Below are 16073 nucleotides of genomic sequence, written 5' to 3' on the forward strand. Positions count from 1 at the left end.
ATGCAAAAGTATGACTTACCAGCATAAAGCAAGATATCTAGACAGGTGAAATAGAAAAGTCCTTGGCTGATGGCATGCTCCTCGATGGTAGCAAATGACCACATCCACTCCATCACTTCAATCATTTTTTGATATCTGGGATAAGGAAAGAATATGGCCTGCAGTGCAAAACTACTTGCCACAGTCTGAACTAAAACATTTCACTGCACCTACCCTATCAATATAACATTTCCCCAGGGTTTATCACAGAAATACCTATTTTTCAGAAAGAGAGCAACAGTGAGTCTTTGAAGGACGAAATAGTGTCTGTTGGGATCCTTGATTAACTGCCACATCCCATGTGCTCGGAAGCCTGTAAAAGAAACAATCTCATTCTCTCTTCCTCCAGTCTTTGCCTCCTAATTAGATCCTCAATAGAATTTTGTCATTCTATCCTCAAGGACTTGCACATGGGGGTAAGAATGATATGGGTTATACCTGTGATTTCATTGGTACCAGAAGTAAACACCAATTTAAATGAACTTCATCAAACAATGTAACTGGCATCTTCTCTGTGACTTCTAGTCTTTAAAGATTGTGCACTGAGCAGGTAAGTGTCTTGCCCAGGGTCATCCTCGCTCATTAATGCTTGTTAGCAACAGAATTTGAACCCAGTTTTTTGGTTTTGAGGATGGTTCTCAAATTGTGATCTGCAGATCTCTGGGAGTCCCTGAGACCCTTTCAGGGCATTTTCAAGGGCAAAATTATTTTCTTAATAATACTAAAAATTTTTCTTTTACTATTGAGAAACCATCTTCCTTAATGACATTAAAGAAACTTGCAAAGATATGCAAAGCAATTACACTTCTCTCACTAAAAACTTTTTTGGTTTTAGAAAATATAATTTCTCATTAAATATGTTATTTGTTAGACAGGTAATGATCTTATTATTATTTTAAATGAATTGATAAATAAAATTTTGAAATTGTCAGTTTTAATTTCGAATATGGTAAATCTCTATAGATATGACCCACAGAAATAAGAGCTCTTTGTAAGCCACAATAATTTTTAAGAGTGTAAAAATGTCCTGAGACTTTACAAATGAGATAATATTTGTAAAATGCTTAGCACAATGCCTAGTACACAGTAAGTATTTAATAAATGCCATTTCCTTTTCCCTTGGGACCAGTTGAGAGTAACTGTACTAAACCTTGTTGCCTTTCTTATCTTGAATATACTAGGCCTTTAATAAATAAGATGATATGAATTGGAGGTCCTTTGCTTTCCAATCAGATGGAGACAGAAATCTTACCTAATTGAATGGACAGGTCTAGGTAACCCATCATGTACTTGATGTAAGACAATTTTTCTGCCACATAAGCTATTATTTCCACAGTCTCTCTATTCAAGGGTTTGTTGAAAACATTCTCAATGGCCATGACTTCATACTTGAACCATAATCCCTGGTAACCTGCCAGTTGGCTGTGCAATGAGTAGTCTAGGTAGGCTTTTATGATCTGAAATGTCATCAAAGAAAGAAAAAGGGAAGGAAGGAAGGAAGGAAAGAAGGAAGGAAGAAAGGAAGGAAGGAAGGAAGGAAGGAAGGAAGGAAGGAAGGAAGGAAGGAAGGAAGGAAGGAAGGAAGGAAGGAAGGAAGGAAGGAAGGAAGGAAGGAAGGATGGAAGGAAGGAAGGAAAGAAAGGAGGGAGAGAAAGAGGGAGAAAGGATGGAAGGAAGAAAGGGAGAGAAAGAGGGAGGGAGAGAAAAAAGAGAGGAAGGGAGGAAGGGAAGGAAGGGAGGAAAGGAGAGAAAGAGAGAGGGAAGGAGGAAAAAAAGGCAAATGTGAGAGGCGGTTCAAAGTTGCATGTCCCATACACAATGAATCAACAATTATTGATTAAATGCTTACTATGTATCAGGCATTGTGCTAAGCCCTAGGGATATAAAGAAAAAGCAAAAACAACTGCTGCCCTCAAGGAGCGTATGTTTGAATGGGAGAATATTGTATGTTTAAATTGGTACATACAGAGGAAGAGCTAAGTGATAAAGTAAAGTGTTGGGCCTAGAAATCAAGAAGATTCATCTTCACAAGTTCAGATCCAGCCTTATACATTTAAGAGTTCTGATAAAGGCTTCATTTCTAAAATATATAGAGAATTGATTCAAATTTATAAGAATTCAAGCCATTCTCCAATTGATAAATAAATGGTCAAAGGATATGAACAATTTTCAGATGAAGAAATTGAAACCATTTCTAGTCATATGAAAAAGTGCTCTAAGTCACAAAATATTTTTAAATTACACCTATTAACATTTTCTCTATCGTCTCCTTAAGTATCCTGAATTAAGAGAACAATAATTCAAGCCCTGATTTATAGCATTCTCCTATTTCTGAGCTCTAAACAACCATGCAGACAATTTAAAAACTGGATCTTTGAGGTAGTTCAAATTGGCTCCAACAGACCCCTGAAAAAAGGCCCATGTATAGAAAAGAAATTAAAGCAGCAATTTTTGTGGTGTCAAAGAACTGGAGGGGTAGCTAGATGGCACAATAAATAGAGTAATGAGCCTTGAGTCAAATCTGTCCTCAAAAGTCTTAGAAGGTGTGCAAACCTGGCCTCATCATTTAAACCCTGTTTGCCTTAGTTTCTTCATCTACAAAATGAGCTGGAGAAGGAAATAGCAAACCACTCTAGTGTCTCTGCCAAGAAAATGCTAAATGGGTCCATGAAGTCCTATATTCAGTCAGATATGACTGAATAATAATAAAAGAATTGAAACTAAGGGAGTGTCTATCAATTGAGGAATAGTCCAACAAATTATGGCACATGAATGTAATGAAATAATATTGTAACATGAGAAATGATGAAAGAGATGTTTTAGAGAAACCTGGTAAGACTTATATGAACTGATATAGATTGAAATTAATAGAACCAGGAAAATAATATGTATAATAACATAGTTAAAAATAGTTTTTAAAGACTTAATAATTCTTATCAATCCAATAATCAGCCATGGTTTCAGAAGAATGAGGATGAAGAATATTGTCCAGCATCTGCAGGGAATATCTGAATACATAGAATAAGACATATATTTTTGGGCATGGCCAGTGTGGGAATTTGTTTTGTTTGTCTATGTTTATTTTTTGTAAAGTTTCTTTTTTCTTTCTCAGTAGGGAGGAAGGATTGAAGGAAGGAAACAAGAAGAGAAAATAAATATTAGCTGAAAAAAAATTGAAACAAGAAAATAAGCTTTTGGGTAGGGACTATTCTTAGTAGCTAATAATATTCTTGGCACATAGTAGGTGCTTAATACATAATTTTTCACTGATTTATTCATAGCAGATTAAATGATTTCTTCCATTCCTTGCAATGAGAGTCAATAAGTATATGAAAGCCTACCTGGAAGTTGTCTTGAGTTTCCAGTGCAGAATTCACTTGCATCATGGCAGCTAAATGAGCAAAATATTTGCAATGACAAGCATAATCCAAGCTGTAGATCTGCCATAATGAGGACAGGCAAGAGATTTGCTGATGAAGCTGAGCCAATTTTTTCTTCCTATTTTAGTAAAAGACAAGCAAAATCAGACAGTAGGACATAAAGAGAGGCACTAGAATAAGTAACGCAAGGATTGAAATCCTACTTGGATATTTTCTTGGATAATTTCTTAAAGTTACTTCCATCTCTAAGATTCTGTGAAAACCTATTCAAGAAATGTGTAACCTAGGTGACATGAAAGACTTTCTTGCAATTATTCCTCCTGGACTTGAAGCAACTGCTTCCTGGGTTTATAGGACTTAAAGTTGAAAGAAATCAGATAGGTCTATTAGTTTAACTCTCTTTGTTCTAAAGATGAGTCCAGAGGAATGTGTCTACTGTTCCCCCAAAAGGACAAGGTCCCTTTCCTTCTATTTCTCTTTTATTGCGCACAGTGCTATACCCAGTTATTAAACACATTCTTTTGTACTCTAGGAGAAAAGAAGGAAGCCTTAATTAATCATACAGGATCATACCATAATTTCACATTTAATTTAGACAAAGCATTAGAGAGTAATCCAGAAAGGAAGTAGTCCTTACTGAAAGGAAAGGAAAGGAATCAGTGATTCACATGGAGAATCCAATCTCTTTTCTACACTATAATTCTCTTCAGATATTTGAAGATAACCATCATATCCCTCTAAATCTCTTTTCTAGTTTAAAATCTAGTTACTACACCTCATACTTATACAGCATGATCTTGAGGCTTGAGACTAGCTTCTCATCTTCTGAGCACTCTCCAGCATATCAATTCCCAAAACTGAATACAACTCCAGATAATGGTCTAACCAGAGTAGAACACATCTGGATTTACTACTTACATACTTCTATACACAATGCCTCTTTTTAAAATGCAGTCTAAGATTAACTTTCTTTGACTTATGCATCATGCTATTGATTCATCTTGAGTTTACAATCCACTAAAAACAGTGGGTCTTTATCAGACTCTTTTGTATAGCCATGTTTTCACCATTTTATATTTGTGAAGCTGATTTTTAAACTCAAATTCAAGACTTCATTTTTATGCCCATTAAATTTCAGAGCTTCAGCTATAGCCTGGGGGATCAGCATAGTATTGTTGGAGCCCAGTGCCTGTTTTTGTACTGCCTATGAACTAAAAATTATTTTCATCAAGATATCCAGCTTTATTTCTTCTAGCATGCCATTTATATCCTTATTCATTGATAAAAAGGTTAAACATGAAGTGATATTGCTCATAATTTTCTACCATTCTTCTTGGTAAAAGTTTACTTGTTAGGTTCTCACTAGGTGCTGAGTCAGTACTTAATACTGTAGCTCAGGGTTCACACCTTTAAAAGAAGTTCTGCAAAGGAGTTTATACACCTTTAAAAGAAGCAAGTTTATTGGTTATAGGAGTTCCCACAAGCCCCTGGGAATACCCACAAGCCCATTCTCTGGGAGGATAAAAAGAGGAACATTGAGTCTGGAAGACAGCAGTCTGGAAGGAGAGAGTCTGGATTGTGTTAAGGACAAGACTTCCCAGGAGAACTTCAGGGAAGCTGGAGGAGATTCAGAGCCAGGATTCAGGAAGAAGAGGATTCGAGATTCTACCTTCGCTCCGGCTGGAGGCTCCAGAAGCCTCCTAAGAAACCTGCTCACAGAGAAAAGGATTTACAGAAAAGAAACCTCCTCCCAGAGAAGGATTACAATTGAGAGACAACAGGCCATTTACATTTACTAATAATTTATATTTCAAAAATATAAGATCTAGCATAGATTACTATGGTATTTCATCAGATTTCCTTCCAAGTTGACACTGTATTATTTGTGTGCGTGTGTGAGAATCCCAGCAATTCACTTTCAACCTCATCTAACCATATTATCTATCACCTTGCCTACTCCTTTTCATCTTTTCCATGAAAAAAGCAAATGAAAGTTTATCTAATCCTTTGTTAAAAATTCCAATACTTGACACCCTAATAGATCTATTACTTCTCATCACAGATATGCGCATTTTCTCCAAAATGAAGCAGATCCACTATACCCAACCCACATGGCTCATGAGAGATATATTGTTAAATGTTTTAATAACTAGCACTCTGGACTGTAATGGGGAGGGGAAATGGAAAGGGAAGTGTACACAGCATGCTTTAAAGTTTAATCTGCCTTTTTTACATTTTTTTCATCATTTTTTTAAAGTCTAGAAAACCATCATAATAATAAATCAAGCCCTGTTCTATAGCATTTGCTGATTTCCAAGAGAAATGTTTACTGAAAATTTAATAATTGGCTATTGCAGCCTGTTCAAGTTGGTTCCAATAGACTTGTCCATGTTCTTCCACAGGTTCGTCAAAGAGGTTCTTCCCAATATTCTGAGGATTTTTCTCATGTTTTATTTTGGTTTGGTTTTGGTTTTGACACGTAAACTATTTGGTTTTTAGTTCTCATTCTCATTCCATGGTTGACACATATGTTTCAGGCATCTCTCTCTTGACATTATTTCTCCCTTCTTTGTGTAATAAAAAGGATCTGATGCATACAGAGACTCCATTGATTTTCTCAGCTGATGGAGTCTCTTCATATAGAGGTTACTAAAAAGCTCATTTCTGGAATATGAAGGGAGACCCCTTGGAGAGACTCTGGAGCAGCAGCAGAAGTAATTGGAAGGGATAAATCTATGAATGGCTTCAAAAGCACTAAAAAGAGGTTTTTTTGTAATGCCTCTCTTTGCTCTATTTAGTGACTTCTTCATTTATACCGTCCAAGGTGAGATTTTGCTCTGAGGAAAGAAGTCTTAGGGACTTTTCCTGCTCTGAGGTCATGTAGCTCCAAGAAACAGACTCTGTCTGGTCCTTTTCACTTGTTCTTTTCCATTCTAGGAGAAGGGAGTGGACTCTCTGACCTTGCTGCGAAGTGACTCACAAAGATTAAGAGTCACAATGCAAGCTGGATTTTACAGCTAGTGTACCATAGATGTTCCAAGGAACAAGGAGTGATCTTTGGGAGTGACTTTCAAGCACCAGCCCAGAAGCACTCCCCAAAAAGCAATGTTGGCTTTGGGTGTGAATTTGGTGGGATTAGATACTAGACAGAAACTAAGCTGTTTTGAGCCCATTTTGCCTAACAGAGCAAAGTGGTATTATCGAGATTAGAGATCTGAAATACTAGTGTTTAAATTAACTATGTTATTGTATATTTAAATAGAATTGGGGTTTTAATGTTATTAAATTATTAAATTTATATTAACTGTTATTATTCAGCTCTTTTTCAGTCATGCCCAACTTCTTCTGAGCTCATTTGGGATTTTTTTTGCTAAAGATACTGCATGGTTTGCCATTTTATTTTTCAGCTCATTTTATAGATGAGGATCTGAAGCAAACAAGACTTAAGTGATTTGCCCAGTCTCACACAGCTAGTTAAGTATCCAACGTCAGATTCGAATTCAGAAAAAAAAGAACTAGGCTTGACTCCAGAACCAGTGCTCTATCCAGTACATCACCAAACTGCTTACTTAATCACTGTATCACCTAGATCATGATGCCCTAAAAACAGGGGAACACAGTTGATGGGGGACTGGGCAGATGGCAGAAGAGAAAAGATATTCCAGCCCCTCAGGGGAACCCCTGTGGCACTCTGAAAGGAGATAGAGCCTGCCTACTATGAGGAGCTCCGTTGACTTTTTCAGTTTTTCACAATGTAATGTTCCATAAGTCACATCTATACAACATACATAACCAAAAGTATATTGGTGTTTAAAAGACCAATCTTTTTTGGGAAAATCTGAGGTCATTAAAAGAACTCTGAAATTTCTTTAAGCAATCCAGTCTATTCTTTTCTTTCTGTTCAATTCTGGGTCCAAATTATTTTCTACTTGCAGTGGAGATAATCATGATACCTATCGCATAGGGTTGTTGTGAGAATTAAATGAGATGATATTTATAAAAAGCACTTAGCATAGTTCCTGGCACACAGTAAGAACTATATAAATACTTAATTTCTCCCTCCCCCCTTCCCTACTAACACTCTCATATAATATGTCTAGATTATTCTTATAAATATTTCATATAGATAGGGGAAAAAGCAAATTGTCATTAGTTACTGATGTTCTCTTGAACACTCTTTAAAAATAATTCTTAAGATGACATTTTTCCAAGTCAATATTCTTTTAATTTATTTAATTATTAATCTATTATCTATAATATTATTATAATAAACAAATATGAATTAATAAATTAATTATTTGGAATCTTCAGGAGATACTATATCTGACCAACATACAAAGGTTTTCTGAACCTTTAAGGACTGTCCTTATGGAATAATGTAACCTTCTCATTCTACTTAAAGGGCCCTTGAAGAGACTCCAAAAACCACACCACCTACTGTTTTCCAATGTGGACACTTACTTTGGAAAAGGCATATACTGAAAAGACCCCAGAAAGGATAATCCAGAAGAGGCTATGGATCTTCTGTAGCAGATTGTCAATACACCCTAACCTATAAAGAGTAGCTCAAAGGCTTTATTTTAATGTCCCAGCCCTATTCTGATTCTATTTCTTACCCTGGAGGAGTGATATCCTGTTCCTGTTGACTCATGTGAAATGCATGTTTGTTTTTTTCAACATTGGTCTGTAGGAGAACTGAAAGGCAAGTGTAAGGGAAGACCCGTTTTAATAACTTCAGTGCTTTCCTCATCATTTTCTGGGCAAGTGTCATCTGGCCCACGTTGAAGGAGACCTAGGTGTCAATGAGAGAAAAAGAGCAAGAAAAGTAACTATGTAAGAATAGCTGATATCTTTTATATATCTACCTACCTACTATCATCCTCTATCATCAGTCTACTTTCTATCTAATCTACTATCTCTCCTCTTTCTCTTTCTCTTCTTCTTCTTCTCTCTCTCTCTCTCTCAGTGTCTCTTGCTCTCTTGCTCTCTTTCTCTGTCAACGCACACACACATATACCCACACTTGTCTAATGCTTTTCATATATTAACTCATTATTAATTTCACTCAAGCATGGCAAAATTACATTTCTATATTCCAGACCTAGCTAAAATAAATAACTGACTTCCTACATATTTTCCTCTAAAAGGAAATAGAGAAGATACAGGTAACATGATTTCAAGGATACACACACATTTACACATACACACACACGGTTACATTAAAAATTACATTAGTGGAGCAGTTAGGTGGCATAGTGGATAGAGCACAAGCCCTGAAGTCAGGACAACCTGAGTTCAAATCTAGTCTCAGACACTTAGCATTTCCTAGATGTACGACCCTGGGCAAGTCACTTAACCCCAATTGCCTCAGGGGGAATAATACATTAGTGATTCCATTTTGTTTTTATCAACAGTTTTGTGAAGTTAAGTTTCAATCCCATGTAAATCACCTAATTTTAGTGATTTCCCAAGAGTACTCCTTCTCCCCCTTCCCCCCATTTTCCAACTATAAGAATATACCTCAGTGTCTCCTGACTTCCTTTCATCAGTGAGAAATAAGATGTCTTAATGCCTATAATCCTGTATTATTCCAAATTGTATATTAATTGTGAGAGACCAAGTTTCTGGGTCTTTCCCTATTAAGAGCTTTGAGTCCAGTTTGTTTTGCAACTACATGCATTGCCAAATAAATCATTTGCCTGATGAAAACTCAGTTAAGAGTATAGATCTGAGTTTTCTTTCCTTGCTTAGGGGAAGACAATAGCAGCAAATGAGCTGAAGTGATGGGAGTTTTCTAGTTTTGGTGGCAGCTTCTGAAATGTGATATGTGGTAATGATAAGAATTAGATAAGAAGTACCTAAATGAAATTAGATTTAATTGAGGTCTAATGGCAGGTTCGAAGTACAGGGAGTCAAATAGAGCTCCCCTGCAACCCCTTTGGATAAGAGTCCCCTGCAAAGGAATTTACAGACCCGAAAACCTATTATGGGGTTTGGAAGTAAACTCTAATTAATAAAGTTGAGGGTAGAGATAAAGGGCACTGGAACCAGAGTTGGTTCCAGTGGGTAGAAATCCTTGTCATGGCCCACATAAGGATGCCATGTTTGGGACCTCTGCAAAGAGTGGATTCCAGTTTGGCTCTTTTTATAATTAGGGGGCTTTGGACAATCTGAAGGGGCCCTTGTGTGGAGTCTTGGGTGGGCTAGGGGCTTGAGCTTCAGCCAGGATTAGAATTTGAATAGAATTCAATGGGTTTTTAGATAAGGATGAAACTGTTTGTGCTTGGGGTGGGGTCCCTTTCCTGAAGCAGATTCCAAGGAGGTTTTAAGAGTTTGGGGGTTTCCAGGTACTGGAAATTTCTGGGTGCAGCTTTCAAGGGGGAGAACTAAAGTTTCAGACTCTTCCACTATTCTTTTGGAGTAGTGCCTTACCTGGCCCTTGAGGGTGTAAAAAATGGCAGACTCAAAAGTGTGGCACCAAGATTTATCATGTTTCAGAGATTTTAACAATCTCTCTCCTTCACACAAATGTATATATGCCTGAAATGAAGATGAGGAGACATCAAGGCAGGTAAGGTCAAACTTTTTTAGGAGGGTCTTTCCTCACATTTAATCAGAGAAAAGAACAGTAAGCATCAATTGCCAGTTTCCACCCCTGCCTCCAACCCTCTTTTAGTTTTTAGCTCTCAGCTCTGGCGACATGACAAGTCTCTACAAAGCTCCACACACTAGAAGTGAGGACTACAAAGCAATATCCAATAGGATTTACACACCTGCTGAACAAATTTCATCCAACTGTAGGCTCCAGAGCCCAGCACAGTGCATCTGATCATCTTCACTTCAAATTTTTACTTCCACAAAAGGTAACAAATTCTTGAGAAGGAACTGGATATCAATTTTTGGATAAAGAGAGAATGAGAATGTTTCTCCCCTCATCCCCCACAATTCCTCCCATCCATATAGCTTAATAGATGGAGTACAGGGCCTGGATTCAGGAGGACCTGAGTCAAATCCAACTTTGTCACTTACTAGCTGTGTAATCCTGAGCAAATTACTTATTCTTTATGCCTCAGTTTCCTCATTTGTATAATGAGGAAATTAATAGCTCCCATTCCCCAGGGTTGTGATGAGGATTAAATGAGATAATAACCCTAACAGTTTTAGCATCGTGCTTGACATGTAGTAGGTGTTATATAAATGTTAGCTGGTATTATTATTACTTTCAGGTTTTCATACTGACCTGTATACTCTAAAAGTATTTCCCTGGGTGACTGTCTAGGTTGGATACTAAAACTAAGACATATATACCCATCTTGTGACAAGTCCCTTGTGGACTAGAAAGATGAAGTGATGTGAATTTCCAAAAGGCTGTGGACCCAAGAGAAAATCTTCCTTTCTTTCCCCTTAACCTTGTTTCCTTTTCCATCAACCCATCCCTATAATATTTTGACATAGATGAAACCTGATTCAATTAATGTCAAAGGCAACCTTGAAGAGGAAAAGAAGGGAGAGGGGATTGGCCAAAAAAAAAAAAAAGAGGGGAACATACAACCTAAAAGGTGTATATGGAAAAAAAAATAATAAAAAGAGGAAGCTACTGGCAGGCAGGCAAGCAGCTCTAGTCCCTCCCAAATTACTTTGATGGGAGTAGTAGTGTTGATTTTTTAATTGATTATATTTGAATCTCAGATCTTTTTCAGAACCAATAGACAACTACTATCTTCTTCCCCCTTGGCATCCTGACCCCCTATTTTCCTGAATTACTATATACTTCTAGTTGATTGATTCTCACACTAGTACAAAGTCTCTTACAGTTGCTGTATCCTAGTGTCTACATGGTTCAAGGAAGCTATGACTGGGTGGCTTCTAGATAAAGCAAAAGAAACAAAATCCTCCTATGGAGGAATTTGTGTAGGGTAGTTGTTGGAAGGGAGCCATCAAGAGGAAGAAAGGGAAAAGTCCTTTCTTTCTTCCGTTTTTAAGACTCCTTTCTCAGAGCTATAAGCTCACTATTTGCATTTATATAGAAGATGCAATTTGCTCTAGTGTTTGACTCCTGATATGGTTCTCCAGAGATAAACATAGTAATTTTGACACCTAGGATAAGCAGTATGTCTTCAAAAAACTCAGCCTCAAATCAACTACATAAGTCATTATATGGAAATATAAGAAATAATTAAGCTAAATTAGGTTGAGGGTGAGGTTATTAAGAGTAGATTCAGATAAGTATTATCAGTACCTGACATTTGGTAGCTTCCTGTTTTAATTAATCACTCTTGCTAATTAGGGGCTAGGCTTAGCTGTTTCTATGATGCCAAAGAAATGCCTGTACTATTATAATGTAACTATAAAAAATGTGAAAAATGCACAACTTCTTAACATAATTATTTTACAATTGTTTGACACTTTCAAAACTTACCAAATAGTTATCATTTAGGTTGATATAACCAGCTACAATTTCTAGGTAGTAATATAAGGCTTTGTCCAATTCTTCTAGAACTGTAAAATGGTAGGCAAGAGGCAATAAAACAAATTCCAGTACTTCCTGACATTGACAAGATTCTATAGGGGTGAGTATTTCATCAGCTGCCGTTATTTTGTTTAAAGTTATGTCGAAAAAATACAAGATCTTTTCTCCTATTTCTTCAGGGCTGGTGAAGAAAAACAAAGTGACAACTTAAAACATCATCTTGTGTTTTCAGCATCATAATATAACAGAATCTATTCTGGATTCTACTTATGCTTTTATCAAATCAGATCAAATGACAAATTTGACAGATTTTACCTCATTTCCCTCAATTTCCCCATCTGAAAAATGGAAGACTGATGATACTGGCTTTCAAATATCTCTGAGAGGGTTTGTTGTCCATCTATCCTTTATCATATTACTGTACCTGAGATCGTCTCTCAAAATATCAAATTTCTTTGAAAGTCTTCCTTTGCTTAGGAAGACCTCTTCTGTCCCTAGGAAGCAAGTGACCAAATCAGTTGCTTGGCTTATTTCTATGCCTCACAATTATGAAATAATGAACTTACAATTTTAAACAAAAATAAAATCAGATGCTAATGGAGAGATGCTATGAGGTCATAACAAGACAACTCCTTGGCACCCAATCTGTCAGACAAAGCCTACCTTCAAAGGGTAGATTTGTCTCACCAGATTTCAGAATCTATGAAATCAACAAATAATCCATAATAGAACAGAACAGAATCTTAATATGCCTTAACGTTTATATAGCTCATCATTTCTAAAAAATATAGAGAAATAAGTCAAATTTATAAGAATGCAAGTCAATCTCCAATTGATATGAAAAGATGTGAACAAATAATTTTCAGATGAAGAAATTAAAGCAATTTATAACTATGAAAAAATGCTCTAAACCATGGGTTAGAGAAATGCAAATTAAAACAGTTCTGAAGTACCATCTCACACTTAACAAACTGGCTAAGATGACAGGAAAAGAGAATGATAAACATTGGAATGAGGTATAACTGGAACACTAATGCATTGTTGGTGGAGTTGTGAACTGATACAATGATTCTGTAGAGCAATTTGAAACTATGCCTAAAAGTCTATAAAACTGTATATACTCTGATTCAGCAGTGTCACTACTGGGTTGTATCCCAAAGAGTTCTTAAAAGAGAGGAAAGAACGCACGTACAAAAATGTTTGTAGCAGATTTTTTTTGTCATGGCAAGAAAGTGGTAATTGAGTGGATGCCCAGCAATTGAAGAATGATTAAATAAGTTATAGCATATGAATGTAATGGAATATTATTGTTCTATAAAAATGATAAGCAGGCTGATTTCAGAAAAGCCTAGAAAGACTTATATGAACTGATTCTAAGTGGAGTAAGCACTACCAAGGTAATACTGTACAAGTAACAGCAAGATTATGTGTTTCTCAACTATGATAGATTGAGCTCTTCTCTGCAATGTAGTTATCCAAGACAATTCCAAAAGATTTGGAATGGAAAATGCCATTCACATCCAGAAAAAGAACTATGGAGACTGAATGCAGATGAAAGTATACTATTTTGACCTTTTTTTGTCAGTTTCTCTTTCTTGTGTTTTTCCCTTTTGTTTCATCTCTCTTTCATGACATATGGAAATATGTTTAAAATGATTTTACATGTATAATCTCTATCATATTGCTTGCTATCTTGGGGAAGAGAGAGATAAGGGAGCAAAAGAGACAAAAATTTGGAACTCAAAATTACAAAAATGAATGTTGAAAACTATCTTTACATGTATCAGAAAAATAAAATAATTAATGATTTTTAAAAAACAAAATGATAGACCAACTATCTCATGCTGTAGGTGAAAAAACAGGCCTAGAGATGGTATGACTTGGCTAAATTAGTGACAGAAGTAGGAAAAGATTCTAAATCTTTTCCCAGTCTCATGCTTTCTCCATCAAATCATTTAGATTTAAAAGAAAAAAAAATTATGTGGATTTTCCCCTATATTTTTCCATGTTGCTTATCCCTTTACCTTTACATAAGGATAAGGGATAGAAAAAAGAAAAGTTTAGATTTTTACAGATTAGATTTGTTTCCTTTTCTCTCTAGTGAAAGATACCTTCCAACTACCTTCCTGTGATTCTTGAGGGAACCCAATAGGAGAGCTGACAAAGCTAAATTATATTTCTTTTTGCTAGTTGCTTGGTTTCCCATCTGTAAAATTATTCCATGACACTTACTTCTCAATTTGTTATCCTGTTATGAAGCTTTAGGTGAGGGGAGAAGCTAAACTGTCAGTAATTAAATAACCTCAGAATTGAACCTCCAGAACAGGTAACTTTAGTGTTAGAGAAAAGTATGAGCCATTTTAGATCAAAGAGAAGAGGGTCTAGTACAAAGCTCTAGGATATAGTGATCATTAATGAACACAACATGGGAAAAGCACAGGGAGTCTGAGAAGGAGTAATCAGATAGTCACAAAAGATTAGGGACATGAAAACCCAGAGAGAAGAGAATATCTAGAAGAAGGTGATTGAGTATCAAAGGTTGCAAAGAGAAGACAAGAATGGAGAAATGGTCATTAAATTTGGCAACAAAGAAATGATTGGATAGACTTAGCTCTTCTCTAGCTTTCTTCTCCATCCACATCCAGAAAAATCACTATGGACACTGAATGCAGATGAAAGCATATTATTTTCACCTTTTTTGTTAGTTTTTTCTAAACTAAATATTTAATTTAGTCTAAAAGTGAGGAAAATGTTCTTTCTTGGTTAAAACAAACCTGGAGTCTTATGTACAGTTCTGAATGGGATATTATGAAAAGATGTTGACGAGCTTCAGTATTATCCATAGTAGGACAAGTTGTATCTTTTTGTATACATATATATATATATATATATATATATATATTTGTTGAAGAAACTGGAAAAGATATGTTTACAGAGAATATTCAGTTTGACTCAAGAAGCATTTCTCTTCTAGGCATTCAAATATATGAAAGGTTGTTATATGGAATAGGGATGAGACATTGTTAGTGTGACTTTAGAAGGCAGAGATCCAAAAGATGGAAGTTATATGGAGGCAGATTTGGTTCAATCCAAAGAAAGACATTTTTAAAAATACTATTCAACAATGTGGTGGTTTTCTTGTAGGAAAACAAGTTGCCTATTCCTAGAGATGTTTAAGTAGAATCTAGACAATGATCACTAATGCTGTGGAGCAGATTTGTATTTTAGGTAAGGACTGGATAAGATCACCTCAAGATCACCTCTAAAGCCCCTCATGGGCCTTTAGGACCTCCCACCCCTTGAGAACTTCTGCATCCTTCTGTGGTGACAAATTGGATATTGAAGCAGCTAGATGGCATAGTGGATAGATAGACCTGGAGTCAAGAGGAGCTGAATTCAAATCGTACTTCAGACACTTACTAGCTATTTGAACCTGGTCATGTTAGTTAACCCTGTTTGCTTCAGTTTCTTCAACTGTAAAGTGATAAATCACTTTAGTATCCCTGCCAAGAAAATCCAAAATGGGGTCATAAAGAGTTGGACATGAGTGTAGCAACTCAACAACAAAACCTGATATCCCTCAAGTCTAATCTAGGTGTAGTCAACTATGTTTTATACCTCAGACATGTTATAGATATCAGTCCCTCCTAGAATTAATGTCTGAAATTCTAATTTTGATTTTAGATAAGAACGGAATTATTTTGCTTATTATAGATCATGTTATAGACCTCACCATGTTATAGACCTCAGCCCCTCCTAGAATTAATCTCTGGAGTTCTAATTTTGGTTTTAAATAAGAATGAAATTATTTTACTTTTAATTCCATGGGTAAGAATCATCTTCTTAACTGTATGCAGATCTAGAGTATTGAGCCGAATGTCCACAGCATAATGATGGAAGGGGATGAAGTCTCTACTTCCACAGTGCTCACATTTGTGAGCACTTTCCTCTAGGAAGCGGGCACATTTCACATGTAGAGCTGCCTTTTGATCCTTGAGCCATAGCTCATAGGCTGTCTTCTGCATTATGGGTTTGCAGAATCTCATGATGCGGCATTGAGTCACTTCATTCTCTATTACACACATGTCTCCATCTTCTCTACCTGCTAAAGAGAACAGAACAGTTTTATTGATTGAATTATAGGCAAAGCCACCTATTGATTTAACACGGACTTTTAAAGATTA

General features: G+C 36.1%; 1 protein-coding gene across 1 annotated transcript in view; it reads right to left on the bottom strand.

The window, feature by feature from the left end:
• The window catches only part of ADCY10 (adenylate cyclase 10), a 113489-nt gene that overhangs the window by 17183 nt on the left and 80233 nt on the right, over window positions 1-16073 (bottom strand). The window contains exons 21-29 of the mRNA XM_074266511.1: window positions 15704-15994; window positions 12314-12383; window positions 11839-12070; window positions 9852-9959; window positions 8036-8211; window positions 3381-3537; window positions 1292-1496; window positions 256-352; window positions 20-135 (exon numbers count right to left, since the gene is read on the bottom strand). Coding sequence (XP_074122612.1) covers window positions 20-135; window positions 256-352; window positions 1292-1496; window positions 3381-3537; window positions 8036-8211; window positions 9852-9959; window positions 11839-12070; window positions 12314-12383; window positions 15704-15994 — 1452 coding nt within the window. The remainder of the gene's footprint in view (window positions 1-19; window positions 136-255; window positions 353-1291; window positions 1497-3380; window positions 3538-8035; window positions 8212-9851; window positions 9960-11838; window positions 12071-12313; window positions 12384-15703; window positions 15995-16073) is intronic.

The sequence above is a fragment of the Sminthopsis crassicaudata genome, chromosome 4 (genome assembly GCF_048593235.1).
Source record: "Sminthopsis crassicaudata isolate SCR6 chromosome 4, ASM4859323v1, whole genome shotgun sequence".
Classification (NCBI taxonomy): Eukaryota; Metazoa; Chordata; class Mammalia; order Dasyuromorphia; family Dasyuridae; genus Sminthopsis; species Sminthopsis crassicaudata.